This window comes from Euleptes europaea, chromosome 12, assembly GCF_029931775.1.
Source record: "Euleptes europaea isolate rEulEur1 chromosome 12, rEulEur1.hap1, whole genome shotgun sequence".
Taxonomy (NCBI): Eukaryota; Metazoa; Chordata; class Lepidosauria; order Squamata; family Sphaerodactylidae; genus Euleptes; species Euleptes europaea.
In genome coordinates, this window is record NC_079323.1 from 38,785,368 (window position 1) to 38,806,132 (window position 20,765).

The 20,765-nt window shown below is 42.4% G+C and overlaps 1 protein-coding gene across 1 annotated transcript; it reads left to right on the forward strand.

Moving 5' to 3' along the window:
• The first annotated feature begins 485 nt into the window (after window positions 1-485).
• LOC130485071 (OX-2 membrane glycoprotein-like) lies at window positions 486-12,738 on the forward strand. The gene is made up of 7 exons (XM_056858186.1): window positions 486-504; window positions 1,303-1,423; window positions 2,295-2,358; window positions 5,994-6,075; window positions 8,453-8,788; window positions 9,609-9,875; window positions 12,659-12,738. The coding sequence occupies exons 1-7, from the start codon at window positions 486-488 to the stop codon at window positions 12,736-12,738; spliced, it is 969 nt and encodes a 322-aa protein (XP_056714164.1).
• Window positions 12,739-20,765: the final 8,027 nt, after the last annotated feature.

The following is a 20,765-nucleotide window of genomic DNA, read 5'->3' on the forward strand; positions in this document are numbered from 1 at the left end:
ACGGAGGTTGGTTTCAGGTAGCCGGCTCAAGGTTGACTCAGCCTTCCATCCTTCCGAGGTCGGTAAAATGAGTACCCGGCTTGCTGGGGGTAAAGGGAAGATGACTGGGGAAGGCACTGGCAAACCACCCCGTAAACAAAGTCTGCCTAGTAAATGTCGAGATGTGTCGTCACCCCATGGGTCAGAAATGCACAGGGGACCTTTACCTTTATCCCACCAGTGCTTGAGTTCCCCTGGAGAAAAAATGTCTGCTTTGAAGAGTGGACTCTATAGCATTATACCCTGCTAAGGTAATTTCTCTCCCCAAACCTCACTCTCCTAAGGCTCCACCCCCGAATCTCCAGGAATTTCCCAACTGGGAGCTGGCAACCCTAAGGGGGAACTGCTGTCTTTAGTTGGGGGATCTGTTGTGATTCCAGGAGCTCTCCAGGCCCCACCTAGAAGTTGGCAACCCTAGAAGGTGAGAAGGAAGCAGGAAAGGGGCCATGGGGACTTTCAAGAAAGGTAAGGAGGAAATGGTGGGGAAGGGGGAAATGAGATGCCTCTCGCAAGTCCTTGCGGGTTCCCGCTTGTATTTAGCTAAACTGCCCTGAACAGCTTCTGGGAAAGCTTCAGAATGGTAACTCAATAAAGCCCTGCTTCTTATAGTTCATCATCCTAAATGCAGGCTGTGGCAGAGCTGCTCCTGAGGTTGCCTATGTTCCGTGGGGGGGGGGGGAACCTTATACCCCTGCCTGAATAGGGTCGCCAACCTCCAGGTAGTAGCTGGAGATCTCCTGCTATTACAACTGATCTCCAGCCAATAGAGATCAGTTCCCCTGGAGAAAATGGCTGCTTTGGCAATTGGACTCTATGGCATTGAAATCCCTCCCTTCCCCAAACCCTGCCCTCCTCAGGCTCCGCCCCCAAAAACCTCCCACTGGGGGTGAAGAGGGACCTCGCAACCTTATGCCTGAAGAATAGCGGGGCCAAAGTCCAGAACTAAGACTTTCCCACATTTTAATGCCTCTTCATGCCGTGGGGCTTCTTAAACTTAACCTAGCTTAGGGCTTCAGCAGCCGGTCCTAATGAAAGGGCTTAGCCACCATCCCCACCAGAGTCAGGCAACAGGCAACTGTTCAATAGGGCTTACTTCCAGCAAAGTGTTCCTAGAATTTCAGCCTTAATGAAGTCTGCACAGCCTTTGGTAACAGCTCACGATGGAGATGTTACAGGAAATTCTAATCACACATCGAGGATCGATTTGGCAAATTTGGTAATTTGGCAAAGCCATCTCCATCCTCGTTTTTTTTGCTGTTTCAGAGCCAGCCTACACAAGCATGTCAGTTGGGTCAAGACTTGTTGATGAAGGTGTGAACTATTGCCATAAAAAAGTATTGGTTTCGCTTTTATTTGATAGTTCTGTTGCTTTGGATCTGAGATGGTAACTTCACACATGCAAATTGTCACTTGACAAAAGGCTCGGAGAAGAAGTGAGCTGTTTCTAAGCCTGTGCCCACTGTGGACCAGCAAATGTGACATGAGTTTTCAGGCATGAAAAGCATCTCTGTCATTTTTCTGTTAATTACATTTAGCTCTTCCAGCTTTTTCTAGGTTTACTAGTATTACATCTGGGATTTTCTTGGATTATTATCCTAGCTTCCTAAAATAAAAGGTTATTCTTTATTTTATAACCTCTCATTACTTTTGGACTCTAGAAGTTGCTCGTAAACGGCAAAAGTACATGGATTTCCATGATGAACAGCATAGCACTTTACTCTAGTGATGTATTTGAAGTATGCTCCTTGCCAAGACACATCCCTCTCTAAGGCCCCTAATAATATTTCTGTTTTCTACAAGTCCTATATGAAGGTCCTTCCCTTTCCTTTGTTTCTGTCCGTCTTGTAGATGCCATCTGACCTTGAATCCTTCCTGGGGAAAGAATCCAGGACGTGCACTCAAATCTACAATGGAAGCTATTTTAAAAGGAATAATGGCACAAAAAGCACTGTTTCCAATTATATGCATGTACATTGTGGCTGCTACAATGTTTACGTGTCACCAATGGCACGTATATAAAATAGTTAACTAATCCATTAATAGGATGGGAAGATGCAGAAACTGGTAGACTTGTGCAATCATTTTACCAAACACTGAAACACAAGAAAGGAAGTGCAGTTTTGTCCCATCAGCTCTCGTGGGAGGAGCGCAGTAGAGATTTCTTTTTTTTCTTCCAGAAAGCTAGACGCTCTGTAGAGCTTTTCCTTCCAACTCCTGGGTTGTTGTTGGGTTTTTTTTGGTCCTTCATGGTTTAGCTGGAAGCAGCAGTTGCTCTCGGACACAATCCCTTTCCCTCATTGCAGTAACATGCATCCCGTGGTAAGTACCGATATGATATTCTGCCTGTTTTGCATCCATCCATCCAGACACGGTTATATGGCTCTCTCCCTGCAGATGGGAGGTAGGGAGACCGGTCTGAGGGGAAAGGTGGGGCGGCGTAACTGATATGTACCTTCAGAAATGAGGCTTCCATCAGTATTTGCTTAAAACAATCTATAATGCATCTGTCAAACTTTCCCTGCTTGATTGTGCGTGCCCCTTATCTGTCACGTTCTGCATTCAAGCAGCGCAGGAGGGGCTCAAAGTTCCTTTTTGGGATCTTGTCTCAGGCCTTAGTGCTATGCACGTTTACTGGGGAATAACAGTGCTATTCTATTGATGGCTTTGAAGGATATGATTCTGCTTAGGATGACAAAATAAGCGGCACTGAACTGCATCAGACTTCTCTCTAACATCATGCATAGGATTTGATTATAGGAATGTTTCCACTCATTGTACCTAAAGTGAAACCGGCCCTTCTCCTGCTCTTGGCGTGAAGGCCATGAATGTCAGACAGGATGGAAGCAGGAGAGTCTCATAAATGTAGACTATTTTTGAAAAATGGATGTGAGACATATTTTTTTAATTCATTCACTTGAAATCAGCTAACATCCTGAGGATGTTTTCTCAGAAGTAAGTCCCATTGTGTTCAGTGGAACTTCCCAGACAAAAGTACATAGTATTTCGCAAAGGTAAAAAGTTTCTTGATATCTATGGTTATGTGTGCGCGTTTCTACATTGATTATGTAGGATTCAAAGCGAAAGAGAACCAATATTTAATGAAACATATATTGTGGATGGCAAGTTGATATTTGGGAAACCCAGAAGTAATTTGGATTTTAAGTATCTACAATATTGCAGCTTGTGGTTTTTAAAACAAGTGACCCTAATTTCTCATCACTTCCAAGCTTTATTTAAATATGCTCCCTCTTAGTGCTGTACTGTTCTGGTTATGGGGTCACTAAATTAGTCACAGGAAGAAATCGCAGAAATATATGCCAAACTGATCAATCTCCTGTGCTTGCATTCACTATCTCTAACATGAGCTAGAATTTCCACTAAGATCATTAAAATTGGAAAATGTAGGAGTAAATTCCAGCCTTTTATTTCTTTTTGACTAGTCTCATTGTTATCTACAGAATGGGTAGTTAAAGTGTATTGTGGGATAACTAACTGGTATTGTGATGGTTTCAGTATACATCTAAAAGTATACAAGGGATGATCCCATTCTCCAAAGGCAGGTTCAGATAACAAGTTTAAGAGGAAGAGGGAAAAGGCTTCAAAAAATCCTTACAACAGAGTCTAAGTAAAAGCAGAAATTAAAATACAACTTTAAGAAAAAAATGTTTTAAAATGTCTATGTCCATCTCTGTTCTTCTGTTCCCTTGCCTCAGTGTTCTCCTTCAACTGTCCATCCTATGCATTTTTCCACTTCATTTTTCTTCTTCTCTTAAAAATACCCAATGACTAAAGAATTGGAGGGACAGAATACTGCAGGTTGGGTTCTACTTCAGGTTGTACTTTGACCAAGTTTTGGGGCCCAGCTCATTGGTTGAAGACTACGGACACATTCGGAGAAAAAAGGACTTGCTGTGTTAATCTGTGGCAGCAAATATAAACTGGCATCTAAGGGCATTTTAAAGACTAACAAGATTTTGTTCCCCCTTTCATGAACAAGAGCTCACTTCTTCAGATGCCATGTCCATGAAAGTTTATGCAGGAAAAATAGCATTCGTCTTTAAGGTGCCAGAAGACTCCTCTTTGTCTAGTAGGGTTGCCAATTATGGGTTGGGAAATTTGGGGGTGGAAGGCAAAGTTTGGGGAAGGATCTCAGTGTAGTAAATTACCATAGAATCCATTCTCCAGAGTTGCCATTTTCTCCAGGGAAACTGATCCCTGTAGTCTGAAGGTCAGTTGTAATTCTGAGCAATCTCCAGGCCCTACCTGGAGACTGGCAAACTCTATTATCCAGACAACCACAATTCTTATAAAAGAGCTGATTCTCTAACAAATATGTATCAAGCAAAAAAAAAAAAAGCCTTTTAGCAAGCTGAAAATATTCTCATTTAGATTGTTTATTTGAACATTTGTTTGCATGAGCCACTTCCTTACATTGTCTAAAGAGATCTGGAGAACATGGCAGAGAGAGGATAATGTTACCTTTACCCTTAGATAATTTGTTAGCAACCTTGGTGGCCCTTATAGGGTAGAAAGGTGGGATATAAATGTTGTATAAATAAATAAATACTCCTAAAAGCATTATTTAATGGAGCTGATTTTTCCTGTATGGAATCAATTTCAACAAACGTGCCTGGGCATGCTAGATTCCAGATTCCAATCTTAATTTGGGGAGGGGCCATGACTCAGTGGTAGAGCATCTGCTTGGCATGTAGAAGGTCCTAGGTTCAATCCTCGCATGTACAGTTAAAGGGACTCGGCAAGTACCATAGTTGATGTGAAAGACCTCTGCCTGAGACCCTGGAGAGCCACTGCCGGTCTGAGTAGACAATACTGACTTTGATGGACCAAGGGTCTGATTCAGTATAAGGCAGCTTCATGAGTTCATGTGTTCAGTGTCCGCTTTTCCTAAATGGCTCAACAATGGAGGAGGGCTGAGAGAGACTCTAGGAAAGTACAACTAAAGGGGGGGAGACAGACAGCTATACATGTTTTTTCTTATACAAACCTTTCTTGTGCTGGATTAGAACTGTTACGCAGACAACAATTCCACTGAAATAAATTGATAGTGTGACATTATATCCGAACAGACATTGGTTGATATAAAAATCAAATCTGTGATGATTAATCTGTGACAGCTCATTCACATGCACAAGTTACCACTTGATGCAGTAGACTCTCCATGCAGTCACCACATACATGTGGCTGTAAAGCTGCAGACTTTCCCCAGAGAGGGCTTCAAGACTGTTGAAAGCTATTTTGCTTTATCATGCATTCTTCCAAACAAATTAATAAACAAACCTACATTTCTCTGCCTGTGTTCCTATTGTTCTGTGCTAGATCCCAGGAGAACACTTCTTTAATTGTGGCACTTACAAATGCTCATTGGCTTTATGGCAGAATTTTCCAGCTTCTCCATGCCCCTTTCCTTCTGAGACATATAACGTTCTATGGTTCCTCATTATTCTTATCCCAGATGCTTCCTTCACTGATTCTGTAGTTGAAATCTTCTACTTTCTCCTCATTGTCTTTCTATGATAAATCTGTTTCCTAATTGTTATGTTTATTTTGAGTGAGATGGACTTGCATTCTGATATTTATTTAAAGCATGCATATCCCACTGCTCAGTTAAAATGTTTAAAGAAACTAATGGAAAATTAAAACTATATAGAAGATCAATCTCAAATAAAAGTAACACATATAAAAACATAACCATAACAGTGAATTATATTCAGCCAGGTTTCAAAACCTTGGAAGCAGCAGCTGAGTTGCACCTTTAGCAAAAGAAAACATATATAAAAACAGTTTCTGTCAATGCTATAGCTGTCTTTGGCTGCCTTTTCTGCTTCATTTTCCCTCTTGATATCTTCTCAGGCAGAAAAAAATTGCACATCTCAGAACAATTGGAAACAGATTAATTGTGTATTCATAACGCACCTCCTTTTTTCTGGTCCTAGGTAAAGGAAGGTCTTTGTTCTCTGTGGACTTTCCATGGCTTGACCATGGCCATCATCTCAATAATGCTTTGCAGGGTACAAGGTGAGTCTAATATAATCAATGAATTGTGAGGAAATATTTAATGTATAAGAATTACTCTCCACTGGCACACAGCAGTTTGACATATAGAGCACTGGTTCTCCTCTTGCCAACGAAGCAAACACACATTTGTCACTCTCTCAAGAAGTATGGTTTTGATTAAGACCTTCTTCTTTTCTTCTATCCTATTCTAGTCCTCTTTCAGAATCATATAAAGGAGTGATTGTGTAAGAAAGGATCTGAGAGAGAAAGACCAGGTACATGTACTGGGAGATTCAGACAAGCAGCAATACTCTGTGGAATTAGGTCCCATATATTCTGGGGGACAAGAGAACAATTGTGGGAACAGGAGACAATGGGTTGGATCCAATGAACTGTGAATTAAACTTTATTCATGGAAAGGATCCTTCCTTCACATTTTTCAAGGTTAGTGGAAACAGGTAGATCTTTCCCTCAATGTCTTCTTCAGATCCTTGGGGACCATCAGGAAAAGCATAGGAAGCAGTTCAGGAAGCTGCATCCCAAATTTAAAAAAATCTGTGGAAATTGCAGAACACACCCCTTACAAGAACAAACATGCCTTCTGTTTGTGTAAGGAGACCTTTGGAATGTATGGCAGTGTGGCGAGAGAAAATCAGGACTCTGCTGCAGATGGGCAGGACAATAAACACACAGTGATAAGTGTGAGAAGCCACATACGGGACCCCAACGTTGGGCAAAATCTCCACATTGGCTTTGGCTACATTATAATTGTGTCCCATCTAGTCTCACTTACCAAATGCTTGCAGATTTTAAATTTTCTAATTGGCTATTCTATATTGAGGAAAAACGTAGATCGGTTGATCTTCCTTTCTATTCGCTTCTCATGCTGTTGACCACAGATGCATTCCAAATGGTAAAACACCAAAATCTTAATAGTGCTGCAAATAAAACGTGCTCTCCCCCCCACCCCTGCCTTAGCCTGGGGATCTCTATAGAAGGAGGTCAACTAGCCCCATATTTCTCTGCTCTGCAAGCCCCGCAGCAACGCAGTCTTTTCCCTTGCGAGATTCAGTGTCTTGCCATCTGCAATTCTGTGCAGGAGATTTCAAAATCTACTTCATTCTGCTAGGACTTGCCCCTGTGGGAGAAGTTGTACTGAAACTATCTCACACATGCTTATTTTACTGTTCTTACTATGCGGAAACTCAATCCAAATTTTTAACTCCCATCTTGGCAAACAAGATGGGACTTTTTGATTCAGCTAAGCATGGATTCCTGGACCTATCCAGGAGTCCGCTTTGCTGCCCGGGCTAGGGGAGGCAGCAGAGGGAGGCGCAGGCTGGGCGGCGTCTTGGGCAGCAGCTGGTGCACAGGAGCAGAGAGCTAGGCTTCGGGGATAGGATGTGCACATCGGCCGCATGGGGTTGGCCGATGTTCCTGATCCAGCTGACATGCTACGCCAATGCAATTTCAGCAACTGCCAATTTAAGTCATGGCCATTTAATTCCAATAAAATGTTTTCTGTTATTCTGTTGTAAATTGCATGGTATTGTTGGTTATTATTGAGTTCTCTGCCTCATCTCACAATTTAGCCCTGGATCAGCAAGGTGTCTTTTCTGCTGAATAACAGTTCTTCCAGTATAATGGTGAAAGTGGCCAAATTCTTGCAGTGCTGTAAAAGTGTGCTTTGATCAAACTCAGAGGGGAAGGCTGTTTGATAACTAATGGTTTGGCTTATGCATTTTTTTTTACTGTTTGACTTGTATATTTTATGCCATTAAAGGTTCTGGTATTGACAAGGATAAGTAAGAACAGTAAAAAAGCATGTGTGAGATAGTTTCAGTAAAATACAGGTCGGCTGATTAGCTGTGGCAAATATGCTACTCACATAATTTTGTAGGTATAAACAATGCATTCCCATGTTCCAGAATTTAAAGGGTCAGGGGAGGGGGAAAAGATGTTGGCTCAAAGCATCTATGCCTGAAAGGAGGCACAAAAAGAGAACAGCTGTACACCACTAACTCCTGTTCTTCTGCTGGTCTACTACAAAGGTGAAGTTTGCCTTTTTGGGGAAAAAATGTTAAAATAGACAAAACATTTTATAAACTGAAGTCTGGCACAAATAGTTCATGGAACGGTTTGTGGATAAAGATACAGACTTTAAAAAACACACACACATACTTTTTGTGGCATTGTTCTAAGCAGTGAAGTCTGCCACACATCTGGGAAACCAAATAGTTGACCTTTTCCAGACCACCTCAAAAGGAATCTTCCTAAGTTCTCCTGCTTCAGTTTTCTTTTGATGAGGATCAGAGAAAAGGAAATGGTCAAGTGATTTGTAAGCATGAGGCAGGAGGGGAGACAATTACTCATTACAAATTATTTTGTGCTCTCGTAGGTGCCATTGTGACAGAGGATAAAGAAGTGGAGCTGGGGGGCAACGTGACCTTGAGATGTATCCTAACAGGGTCTCTTGAACTAGTTCAGGCTTCATGGAAGAAACAAATTAATGGGAGCTCTATAAATATTGCAGCAATGAGCAAGAACAATACGCATACAAATGATTATATTGCCGAAGAATACAAGCATCGACTCACCTTCACAAGTTTTGAACTCAATGATACTGCCATCACCATTTGGAATGTTAGCATCTCAGAAAGTAGCTGCTATGAATGTATATTTAACATATTTCCCTCAGGACCCATCTCAAATAAAACCTGCCTTCTTGTATATGGTAAGTCGGTGTTAAAATAGCCCCACAAAGGAAAAGTGCATCTGTTATTCCTCTTTATTAATATTTTCTCAGAGTCAACTGTTATGGCCAGCTGGTAGGAATGTAGTGTTGCCAGGTCCCTCTTCGCCACTGGTGGGAGGTTCTGGGGTGGAGCCTGAGGAAGGCGGGGTTTGTTGTCTTATAAAAGTGATGTCCTGAGCTGTTCTATTATATTACAGTTCTAATCCCTTTATAAATATCACCTTGCTGGACATTTCTGTTTTGTGCATGCTATAAAATGATAGAAGGGTGGGCACCTTCCTGATCATCTTGGGCAAGCCATTCCAAAAGATGGTATCCACCAAAGAGAATGTACATGAACTGGCATCTACTGAACTTTACCATTTGCAGGGTGCTTTCTCTGAAGACTTTGTTCAGATGGAGGAAGCTGTCATGACAGAGCGTAGAAGGAGAGGTGGTCCTTCAGGTATCTGGGTCCAAGGCCTTGAAGGGCTTTGTAGGTAATAACCAGAACCTTGAACTGAACTTGAGAATTGGCTACAATATATAAACACTGAATTTGTGTTCAGGCCGTGGCTGCAGCATTTCCCCCATTCTTTCTGCCCTCAGCTGAAAAAGAGGCTTCCTATTTACTGTGCTGAATATTGAAGGTGTCGTACCCTGAACAGATCTTCCTTATTTATATTCATCTTTGGGTCTACTTTCTATTTAGACGTTTGCACGTTCTCTAGTTGGCTGCCTTGTTGCTATTTGGATGTTCTCATTCATCACTCAAATGAGTTGCTCATGGTGACAGATTTTATTGTTGCTTGTATATCAGATTTCCATGCATTTCTACACCATCACATTTCTGATGGACTTCTGAATGCCACATGCACAGCAACTGGTTTTCCACCACCCGCCATCTCCTGGGTTGGACCAACAGATAAAAGGAATGAACAGAAGATCAAAAATTCTAACGGCACAGTGTCTATTATCAGTAACATACTCATACATAGCTCAAGTGGCCATTATGGGCAAGAACTGATCTGCAAAGTCAGATACAGAAGGCAAGAGATAGTCTACAATGTGCCCAGGAGAGAAAAAGGTAAGTGAACAGAGTTCACATGAAAGATATGGTATTTGTATCTTGTTGACTGCTGGCAAGTATTTGTCTATTGCAAATCATATTTATATGCCTATATTTTATTTTCCCAAGAATGATAATTGCAGAATTACAATTACTGTGAGAGTAAAGTCAAAATGGGGAAACGGCTGGAATCAGACCAAGAAAGTACAGTGTTCCACTGTTGCAATTTTGGCTGCTGAAATAGCAGTTTATTCTGTAGAAATGACTATTGCAGCTATTGTGGATTATTCTTTGAGAGGCTAAGAATGCAATAATGTTTTCCAAGGGGGAAATATGGATTCTGGAAGAAAATTCACAGAAAAGTGCAAATGCTTTACAATAACAATTAATTCTGCTTTGCTGAGGATGTGTCCCATTTTCTGCTCTTTAAAAAAAAATCTTTCACTGGATATAATGGGTGGTTGCACCCTTCTAAGCTCATTTACTTCAATTAATTTAGAAGACTGCAACTCCATTTAAGGTTGTACTATAAGGAGTCTTCCTCTAGCCTTTTTTAGCAGAGTGATAGGATACAGGGTAGTATTTTTTATTATTATTATTTGTTTTTCATTATCACAAAGCATGCAGATTTCAAAATTGCACATGACAAACAAATGTAGCAGTGCACTGTCCTTATTTACATGTGCATTTTATAATTATCCATTATCTAGCACGTTCCCTCAAGACTGGTAATAGTATTGCCAACCTCCAGGTGGTGGCTAGAGATCTCCCACTATTACAACTGATCTCCAGGTGATAGAAATCAGTTCCCCTGGTAGGGTTGCCAGGAACTAGCTGGAGATCTCCTGTTATTACAAATGATCTCCAGTGTATATAGATCAGTTCACCTGGAGAAAATGGCTGCTTTGGCAATTGGACGCTATGGCATTGAAGTCCCTCCCCTCCCCAAACCCCGCCCTCCTCAGTCTCCACCCCCAAAATCTCCAGGTATTTTCCAACCCGGAGCTGGCAACCCTAACTGGTAATCTGCTGTAATCACAGAAGTACAAAACAAGAAACCACCTGTGAGGTAGACTGGGATAATCGCATGTGACTGGCCCAAGGTCACCCAGCAAGCTTCCATGGCAGAGCAGGGATTTGAGCCTGGGTTTCCCAGATCCTAATCTGACACTCTGACTACTACACCAAACTGGTTATCTGACTTGGTCAACAGCTAGCAGAAGCAGAATAAATTATAGTCGCTGTTCTATGACAGTGTTTTTTCTGTAGTGGGGTCTAAAGCAGCCAGTGGGAGGAAGGAAAGTCAGTATTTCCCTTCCCCAATACCAAGGTTATGTTTTTTATTTGGCTTTTCATGTACAAATAACTCTAGGAAACTCCAGCATTGTGTATAGTTTGGCCCTTAGAATAAATAAAGAATTCACAAACTGCTCTTCTGTGGTCATCAGCTTTGCCTCTTTCCTTCCTGTAGGCCACTGGAATTCAGTTCCTGTGCTGCTACCTGTATTGGCCCTAATCTTTGTGGTCTTGATAATAGCAGTTGTATGCTGGAAACGTCACAGGAAAAAACACAGGGGTGAGTTACAAAAAATCAAAACCAGATCATATATCTGATATTCATGTGAAGCTGTTGAGTGAAAGCAGGTGTTCAGGAGAAATGGTGGCTAGCTGTTGAACCAAAGGGCAAGTGGGATTCATTCACTCTCTACTGTTAGTAAAATGGACTTGCATTCTGATATTTATTTAAAGCATGCATATCCCACTGCTCAGTTAAAATGTTTAAAGAAACTAATGGAAAATTAAAACTATATAGAAGACCATATATAGTTTTCTATATAGAAAATAAAAGTAACACATATAAAGACATAACCATAACCGTGAATTATATTCAGTCAGGTTCAAAACCTTGGAAGCAGCAGCTGAGTTGCACCTTTATAATAAAAAAAACAGTATCAAAAACAGCTTCTGTCAATGTTGTAGCTGTCTTTGGCTGCCTTTTCTGCTTCATTTTCCCTCTTGATATCTTCCCTCTCGATATCTTCTCAGGCAGAAAAAGATAAAATTGCACTCCTCAGAACAATTAGTATTTTCTGTTGGCACTGCCTCTTGATCCTTTCACTCTGCCCTTTGTCCCACTCAGCACATGAGGTCTGCCCCTTGATCTCACTGGTCCCAAACCTGGATGGGTGAGGTAGGCCCTGTGATGGGCTCCACCCTGGATTCCATCACCAGAGAGGAGCCACCCCTTGCCAGATTTCTGCCTTCCAAGAGCTGGCAACCTCTAACACCAGATCATGACTGCCACTTCCATGGTGGGGTTCCTGTTTCTCCTGTAGCTCTCCTCTCTGGTCAGCCTTTGGCCTTCTTCCTTCTACCTCCCTAATAATTGTCCCTGTCCTTGCATCAGAGGACTTTGGCAAAGTAGGAATGGAACCTGAACTCTCACACTTGTTAGGCAGGATTGTGTTGATTTCAGCAGGATAGTACTGGAACTTTTTCATGTCCGTTGGTTATCCAAGCATATAAGTCTTACCTTAAAAAATGATTAGGCTGGAGTAGGGTTGCCAGGCCAGCCAGTGGCTGGCAATTGGCAGGAGTCTGGGGCATGGGGACATTGGGGGGTGATTCTGTTACATAACTTCCAGGGGAAACCTGGAAGTGACATCACAATGCTTGAGAAATTGCCAGAAACTCTATGGTGCCGGAAACCACATCAAGTGACAGCTTTATGTCACTTTGAGGGAAAACCTGGAAGTGACATAAAGTTGTCACTTGATGTGATTGTTTCCCCTTCCTTACAGCTGTTGAAGTGCTAGTGGGCACTGGGAGTTGGGGATGGGATATCTTCTGCCTCCAGTGGCAAATGGCAAGCCTAGGCTGAAGCCAGACTATTGTTTAATAGGTTTACAGGTGCTACAATAGACACATAATTTCCCATGGAGTCAAGCAGCTGATGCAGGATGATGAAGCATTTCTAAAACCCTAGAAAAAAGATGAAAAGTCAGGGGAGTGGACTGTGTTCATGTAACAGGATGCAATGCTTAATAGATTGTCTTCAGGTATCGGGGTGGGGGGCGGAATTACATGTCTCTGAACCCAAAATTACTCCGTATTTAAAATATGTTTTGTAATTTGGCAAGAGTTGCTAGAGGAAGAATCCGATTGAATGCTTCACTTTCTCCTTCCATTGTCATTTAAGAAGTCTTACCTATGTAAACTATCATTCACAATAATAAAACACAAAATTCAATTTTAAAGGAGGTTTATATATTAGTCATGATGGGTAGCCGTGTTAGTCTGTCACTAGTAGTAGAAAAGAGCAAGAGTCCAGTAAAGACTAACAAAATTTCTGGCAGGGTTATGAGCTTTCGTGAGCCACAGCCTGTTCCTGGAGAAGTGAACTGTGGTTCACAAAAGCTCATACCCTGCCAGACTTTTGTTAGTCTTTACGGTGCTACTGGACTCTTGCTCTTTTCTACTATTGGTATTAGTCAAAACCACATTGGAATTTGTAGAGAAAAAATCTCTATCTCTGTCTACTATTCTTTTGCTTACATGCAAAAACGATGACTGATTGGGAAGCCTTTTTTTTCTATAGAAGGAAGTATTAGAATGAACATTACATTAAATATAGCTGACATTCACCAGAAATGTAAAATACTGATAATTATTCTGGAACAAAACTTCAGAAGCATTTTTAAATTCCTAACAGCAAAATTAGTTTTAAAAATTCTAATTCTTTGAAATTAAACCATTCGTTTCTGATTAAAAATTGTGTATGGGGGGAATCTCAGTTTTAAATGAACTTTTTATACTTTTATATGGAAAACTAAATGACCCTAATGCAAATATCTGCTTTTAAAAAAACAGAGAGCAGGAATGAAACTTCCAAGTGACCTGTACCTAGATCTGGCCTCAATGCTGAACTACGCTGTCTAGTTTTCATACCTTTCCAACATGATGACCAAATTCTATTACTAGGTTTTTTTTCCAGAGGCACATCCTGCTTGAATTTCCAAGACAAATCGAGACTAATTGTTGCATTTAGAGGAAAGACATGGGAGTCGTTTCCTGTGCATTTAGATCTTGGAGACAAATGCCTAGGAGGGAAAAACCAACTTCCTTTCTTAAATAAAAGAGATGGACAGCTATTAACTCTGATATTAATCAAATGCTGCAGATGTACAGATATCTTGTCAGGGATAATGTGTCACTTTTTTGAACATGTGACTGAAAATGGAGTTGAGTTGTGATCCAACTCAAATCACACATAATATGTGTTTTAGCTCTCACCCCATGTCTTTCTAGTAAAGCTGATGCATCTCATAGTAGTATCACAACTATATATAATGGTAAAGGGTCAGGTTCATGCTAATCATGAAAGAAGCCAAACCAAGACACCCACAGACAAGGTACAGTTTTATACATACTCAGGTATGCATAAAATATGATTCTGTAAATTAACTTAATGAAAAAGATGACCAAAAAAAGACTGATGAGGGCTGAGCATCTCCAGGAGGCATGGAACATGGAGAGTCAGTTATCAGGGTGGGGAGAGAACAGAGTAAAAGGGGGAAATTGACCCACACATGCTCCTCCTGATAATTTATTTTGGAGGGGGAAATTTGATTTTCAAATAAGCTCCCCCACCCCATGATTCTTCGTGGACCCTAGCTGGGACCTCTAACAGTAAAACAGCTTGCTCCCAAACTGATCAAGAAAGCACCACAAGGCCAGCTATAAAGGAGAGGGAGATGCATTTCCTAACCCTACCTATTTTCTTGTTTTTTATCTACCTCCATTCAACCTAAGCAAATTGCCTCCTGTCTGGGGGCATGGTGGAAACTGTGGTGACATGTACAGTCCATGTACACTGTTTGTTTTATTTTTTCTTTGTTATGGTCATTTAATAATTATTATGTTATGCATTTGTAAAGTGGTTATACATGCACAGCTGAATATGGTTTAAAGCCCACATTTATCCAGATACTGGTCCCCAGTTAAATTTTTCAAGTACACGTGATGTTTCTTACAAATAGATATACATGCAGGATGTACATGCATATTCATGTTCGTTGTAACATGAAAATAGGGCTGCTATCTCCATAGGAGGGGTTTCGAGGAATTGTTCTCTTCCCTTGCCAATGCCATTGGTGGTTCTGGGTTTCTTACAAATAGATATACATGCAGGATGTACATGCATATTCATGTTCGTTGTAACATGAAAATAGGGCTGCTATCTCCATAGGAGGGGTTTCGAGGAATTGTTCTCTTCCCTTGCCAATGCCATTGGTGGTTCTGGGTTTCTTGGCCGGGGAGTGGCTCTGTAGAACTTCTCTGCTAATGTATGTTTTATTCTGCTGGTCCATGATTGTAATAAATTACTGATTGACTGTACAGGAAAATCTCTGGATTGGTGGGAGGGCTCTGGGCCACTCCTTCTGAAATAAACAGAAGGAGTGACTCCTTGTGGGTCCCCCATGACTCCTTGTGGGTCCCCATGACCCCATGTGGGTCTCCCATGACTCCTTGTGGGTCCCCCCCTTATCTAAAACTAACTTGTTAGCCCAAAATGGATTGTGAAAGCCATTCAATGGGGCCACATACAGAGGAGGTACAGAAATTCCCCCAGTTATGTGGGGAAATGTGATTCTTTAAATTAACCAATTAAAATCATTAACAATTAGCCTCATGATGACTGAAAAAGCCCTAGAAGTAATAGCATACTGGCAGCAGTTGCCAACCCTTAAAGGGGAAAAAACAGGAGGGAGAAGAATAGGATTGCCAGGTCCCTCTTTGCCACCAGTGGGAGGTTTTTTTGAGCAGAGACTAAGGAGGACTTGGTTGGGGGAGAGGAGGGACTTCAATGCCATAGGGGGAAAATGCATGGTCGCTTTATCCTCCTTTAATCCCTGTTTCAGCCAGGATTCAGCCAGGATCGAACGCATGCATTTCACCTAATGTGTGTTCGATCCTGGCTAAAACAGGGATTAAAGTAGGATAAAGCGACCATGCGTTTTCGCCCCTAGAGTCTTGCGACATGGTGGACCGGTAGTAACTCTCTGCCCAGGAAAAATCTCCAGGGGGATCCACAAACCCTCTTCCTGGAAACTCTCAACCTCCCTTCCTCTCCTGCCCACACACTGAGGACTAGCCCCTTGGTTTGTTGCAGAATTGCCATAGAGTCCAATTGCCAAAGTGGCTATTTTCTCCAAGGGAACTGATCTCTGTTGGCTGGAGATCAGTTGTAATAGCAAGAGATCTCCAGCCATCACCTGGAGGTTGGCAACCCTACACATTCAACACCTTTGAGAATTTATTGAATCCTGGATGATTTTCAGGGGTGAGGTGGGATTTTCAAACACACACACATACCACACACATACCAAACACCACATACCCACACACACACATACCAGGATCTCTCCTGGACCCTCAGCTTGTTTAGATGCATTTGTCTGTTGTTCCTTCACATGCCCAAACAATTGCTTGCCTTGTCTGAATACGCAGGACACCATAAAGCCTGGATTCAGAGGCTTGCAAGGATTGGGGGGAGGTGTGAAGTGCAAGCAGCAAATATTTTTTCAGAGAAAAGACAGTAAGATATGTAATGGTTCATCTTGTATAGATGAACAGGAGGGACCAGTGAGGACTGAAAACACTGGCCTGCAAAAGACTAGAGGTGGGGAAAATTCATTAGATGCCTGTCCCCTTCAAAAAATGTTCTGCCGGTGCTTCCTGAGATGGTGATACTTCTGTGAAAGCGTCAAGCGACATGCTTAATCAAGCATTGAGACAAAGCGGATGTTAAAGAAAGGCTGATGTTTGATGCTACTGGGAAGATTTAGCTGAGTTGTTCACACAACCATTTATCATCTTTGTCTGCCAAACCCTTCATGAATTGCTGGACTACTTTTGAACATGTATAATTTACATGGATAAGCAAAGAATCTGTTATGGAGTAGTCTTATAACCCATTCCTGAGAATTGGGCCGAACGTTTTGTGGAGGCGGCGTGACCTCGCCACCAGCATAAGTGCATGTAAACGCGTGTTTACACGCACTTACGCTGGGGCGAGGCCGGTCCCGCGGTGCTCTCTGTGGTGCTGGCGCCAGCGTGGAGAGGCCGCGCCGACGCAGAGGGGCAGGCCAAGGGCAGGCTGGGAGGAGGAGCCGCCGGCTATGCGGCGCCCTATCCCCTTTCAGCAACTTGTGCCGGCTGTGGGAACGGCGGCGCTGCACCTGCTATTTAGCAGGCACAGCCTCGCTGTTTTCAACGGGGCTTTTGGCCCTGTTGAAAACAAAAAAAGCCGCAAAACAGCTTTTTTGTTTCCCCGGCCTGCGTGAATCAGCTTAGGAGGAGGCGCCACTTCGTCAGCTCAGGAATGGGCTTTTAATCTGTAAAATATCTAATAGAGAGCTTTTATAAAGCATTGTTATACTTGATTATAAATGCTATTGACTAAAATACAAGAGAAGGGTATCAAATATGAACAAAACCCCTGTGGATTGTGTCTCACATTTCTCCTTAAAATGTGTATGAGTTGCAGTTGGGCCAAACTGAACAGGGCTGTTTCTACATGTTTTTTTCCCCTGGGGTGGGCAGAGGGAAGACCCTACAGTAAATGGGATTGTCCAGATGATATCATGCTCAATTGAGGCATGACTCATCTGGCTCTTTTTCCTGTTTACCCTTTTCATCAGAGAAATTAAAAACTTCATTTCACCGGGCAGCTGCAAGTGGTGCATTCTTCTAGATGCTTCACCTGCAGCCACTATGGGTAAGGGGTAGAATTAAGGGGCAAACTAGAGATAACACTTTTTAGGAAGTTGTGGGGAGGAGGCCATTTCAGCTCAGGAAAACAGCATGGGGGGGAGGCAGGAGCACCTCCCCCCACACCACAGTTCCAAACTGAGTCAGGCTCTCCCTCCTATATAAAGTGACATTTCTTTCAGTTGATTTGTGGTTCTGGGGAGAGTCGGTTCTGGGGAATTCAGACCCAACTCTTAGTGTATCCCCTAGTTTGGCCCTACGCTCTGCTCACAAAATGGTGCAAGGCAGCACAGCTTAACAGGAGGGAAAGGGGGCGTTTCTGGGCCACAGGAAGGTTTCCACAATCTACATCCACTTAGGAGGAAAGGATGAGGAGGCGGGGTGATAAGCAGCAGCAGCAAGTTGAGCAAAAATAGGTGTGGGCATAGGGTTGCCAACCTCCAGGTACTAGCTGAAGATCTCCTGCTATTACAAAGGATCTCCAGCCAATAGAGATTAGTTCACCTGGAGAAAATGGCTGCTTTGGCCATTGGACTCTATGGCATTGAAGCCCCTCCCCAAACCCCGCCCTCCTCAGGCTCTGCCCCAAAAACCTTCCGCCGGTGGTGAAGAGGGACCTGGCAACCCTATGTGGGTGGGATGCCTGTCCCCATGCCATTTGCTACTACTGCCAGGTATATATTTTTACACTTCCATGTGGATATAGCCCAGGCATGGTTTTTAAAAGAAGAATGGCTCTGATAATACATATAGACATGATTCTGGTGGATGGCATGCAGTGGACTTAAGCAATCATAGGTCATATATGCATGGGAGTTTTACCTGGGGTTTGTTGCTCGCTGGACCCACACCTTCCTGTTGGGAATCTATACACCAGCAGTCTCCAAGCTCAAATCAAGTCCCGCCCCTTTAACTGCTGCTTTGTAATTGGCTTACTTGTAGTGTTTACTGCGAGAGAAAATCCCCCCCAAACCCAATTGCCACACAAAAAAGTATTTTAAGAACAACAACCAAAAAGAAGGAGCAATCTGAAAGGGGGGCAGAGAAACCCAAGTCTCCATTTTAAAAAGTTTTTCTTCTGCTCAAAAAGAGCTCTGAGAAAGCAGGAAGCATTTGAATCCTCTGGACATTCTGCTTTGTAACTGGCTGTGAGCGAAAGCAAGCTTGCGTGCCCCACACTTATGCACGGAGATTTCACCTGGGCTTTGCTCAGGAAAGATGGAAGAGTCGGGTTAACAGAGGAATGGGAAGACCTGGCCATTGTAAGGGCTGGGCACGAGGTCATCTCTAATGGATGGAAAATTCATGTATAACTCCAAGGAACAACTGATTCAGACCGGGGGTGAATGTGAGTGAAAGTACCCATGCATGCATATTCGACTTCTGGTAGAGCAGCTGATCCAAGCACCATGTCCCCCGAGATCTCTTGAGGGAACCAAGAGGCGTTCTGAGCCGGGGTGCCCTTCAAAAGCCCTGATCCCGATCCTAAATGGTGGATCGGAAGGCAGGCAACCCCCTGCTGCCGAAGAAGAGCGGTTTGACTCCCCCCCCCCACAAGAGCAGCTTGTTGCGGAGGAGGGTTGGTTGAAGTCCCGCCGGCCGAGGAGGAATTCCACCGCCACGAACGTCTCACGGAAATAGGCTCCGATCTCCTCTATTTTTTACTAAATATTGAACAAGCTAACAACAGAGAACCCCGACTTCCAACATGCGAGTAAGTTACATGAACTCCTTTTGTCTACTAATCCAATTTTGAACGACCGGAATTTCTCAAAATCGGCTAAAGACTCTATACCCCTTTGCCCAGAATTCTAAGTGATCTTCCGACTAAAAAGGCTACCTAATTAAACTATAAACTGAACTAGCAGGCAAACAAAACAATTGAGTGGCACAAATAGCTACCAATCGGCGGCTGTGGCGTAGAAGGGGGGAGAGAAATCCTTCACTTTCGATTCTCCATTCCTTTACCTCAGGAGAGTCCTCCAGCCACATTCTCATTCAGGAAGTGGTCTTTCTAGGAAGACAGGAAATCACAGTGGGTTGTTGGGCTGGATGTGCCCCACTCAGTGTAGCAGCAAAATAAATCCTACCCTCTTTAATCATAGAGTGGGAGCGACGGAAAGTCCACCGCCTTACAACTCCCTGTACACTTCCTGGAATAAGTTTTAAAGCCAAGCCAGAGCCATCTAACAACTTAGTAGCTTTTTTTGCACTGAATTGCCTGCTCAAATTCAACTTACTAGTCTGGAAAATACAAAAGTCACAGACAATCATGGAAAGTAATCATCAAAAGATACGAGAAATGTTGGCCACGCAAACTGAATTATTAAAGAAGAAGTTTGAACAGGTTTCTATACAACAAGAACAGTCAGCTATACAAATGACTTTAATTATTACTCAAAACATTTGATGGCATAATAAATGAGATCAAGGAAATAAAAGATCAAATTACAGTAATGAAAAATGGCATGAATAAGATGGAACTCACAGTTAAAAACAACACTGAAGAATTGAAAGAAGTTAAAATGGACATGAAATTTCAAGCACAACAAATTGAAGCAATACGACTTCAAAAAGAGTGGGTGAAGGACCAACTAGCTGTTTTGGACTTGCAACTGAGAGAATCCAACCTGTGTATACGCAATCTGCATAAAAGACTAGGGGACACCAGAGAGACTATCATAAAATAACTTGCTGTTATATTTCATTTAAATGAACAAGAATTAAATCACGCAATAAACAAGATATACAGAATTCCCTTGTCAACACGAGTACAGAAAACAAAAGCTAGAGAGATCTTGATCTCCTTCTTTGACATCAGGATGAAAAACATCATTATGAAACTTCACTTGGAGAATCATCTAAGTGTAGATGATACACCGTTAATAATTCTCAAAGACATTCCTCGTCACCTGATTGCAAAGAGAAACATCTATAAAGACTTTACTGAGATACTGAGAAACAAGGGAATAAAATACAGCTGGTTGCTACCCCAAGGACTTACCTTCACCTACAAACAGGTTAAACATGCTGTCAACTCATTGGAAGATGTCAAAAACTTTTTGACGAGAAATAAGGAGCTGACAAATCCTATTACAGGAATACAAAAAGAAGAATCAACAGCCCAAGGAGCAA

Bases quoted from the DNA above. Each gene is read 5' to 3' on its own strand.
- LOC130485071 (XM_056858186.1), top strand. The intron at 8,789-9,608 runs GTAAGTCGGTGT...CTTGTATATCAG, and splicing joins AACCTGCCTTCTTGTATATG to ATTTCCATGCATTTCTACAC. The intron at 9,876-12,658 runs GTAAGTGAACAG...CCTTCCTTACAG, and splicing joins TGTGCCCAGGAGAGAAAAAG to CTGTTGAAGTGCTAGTGGGC.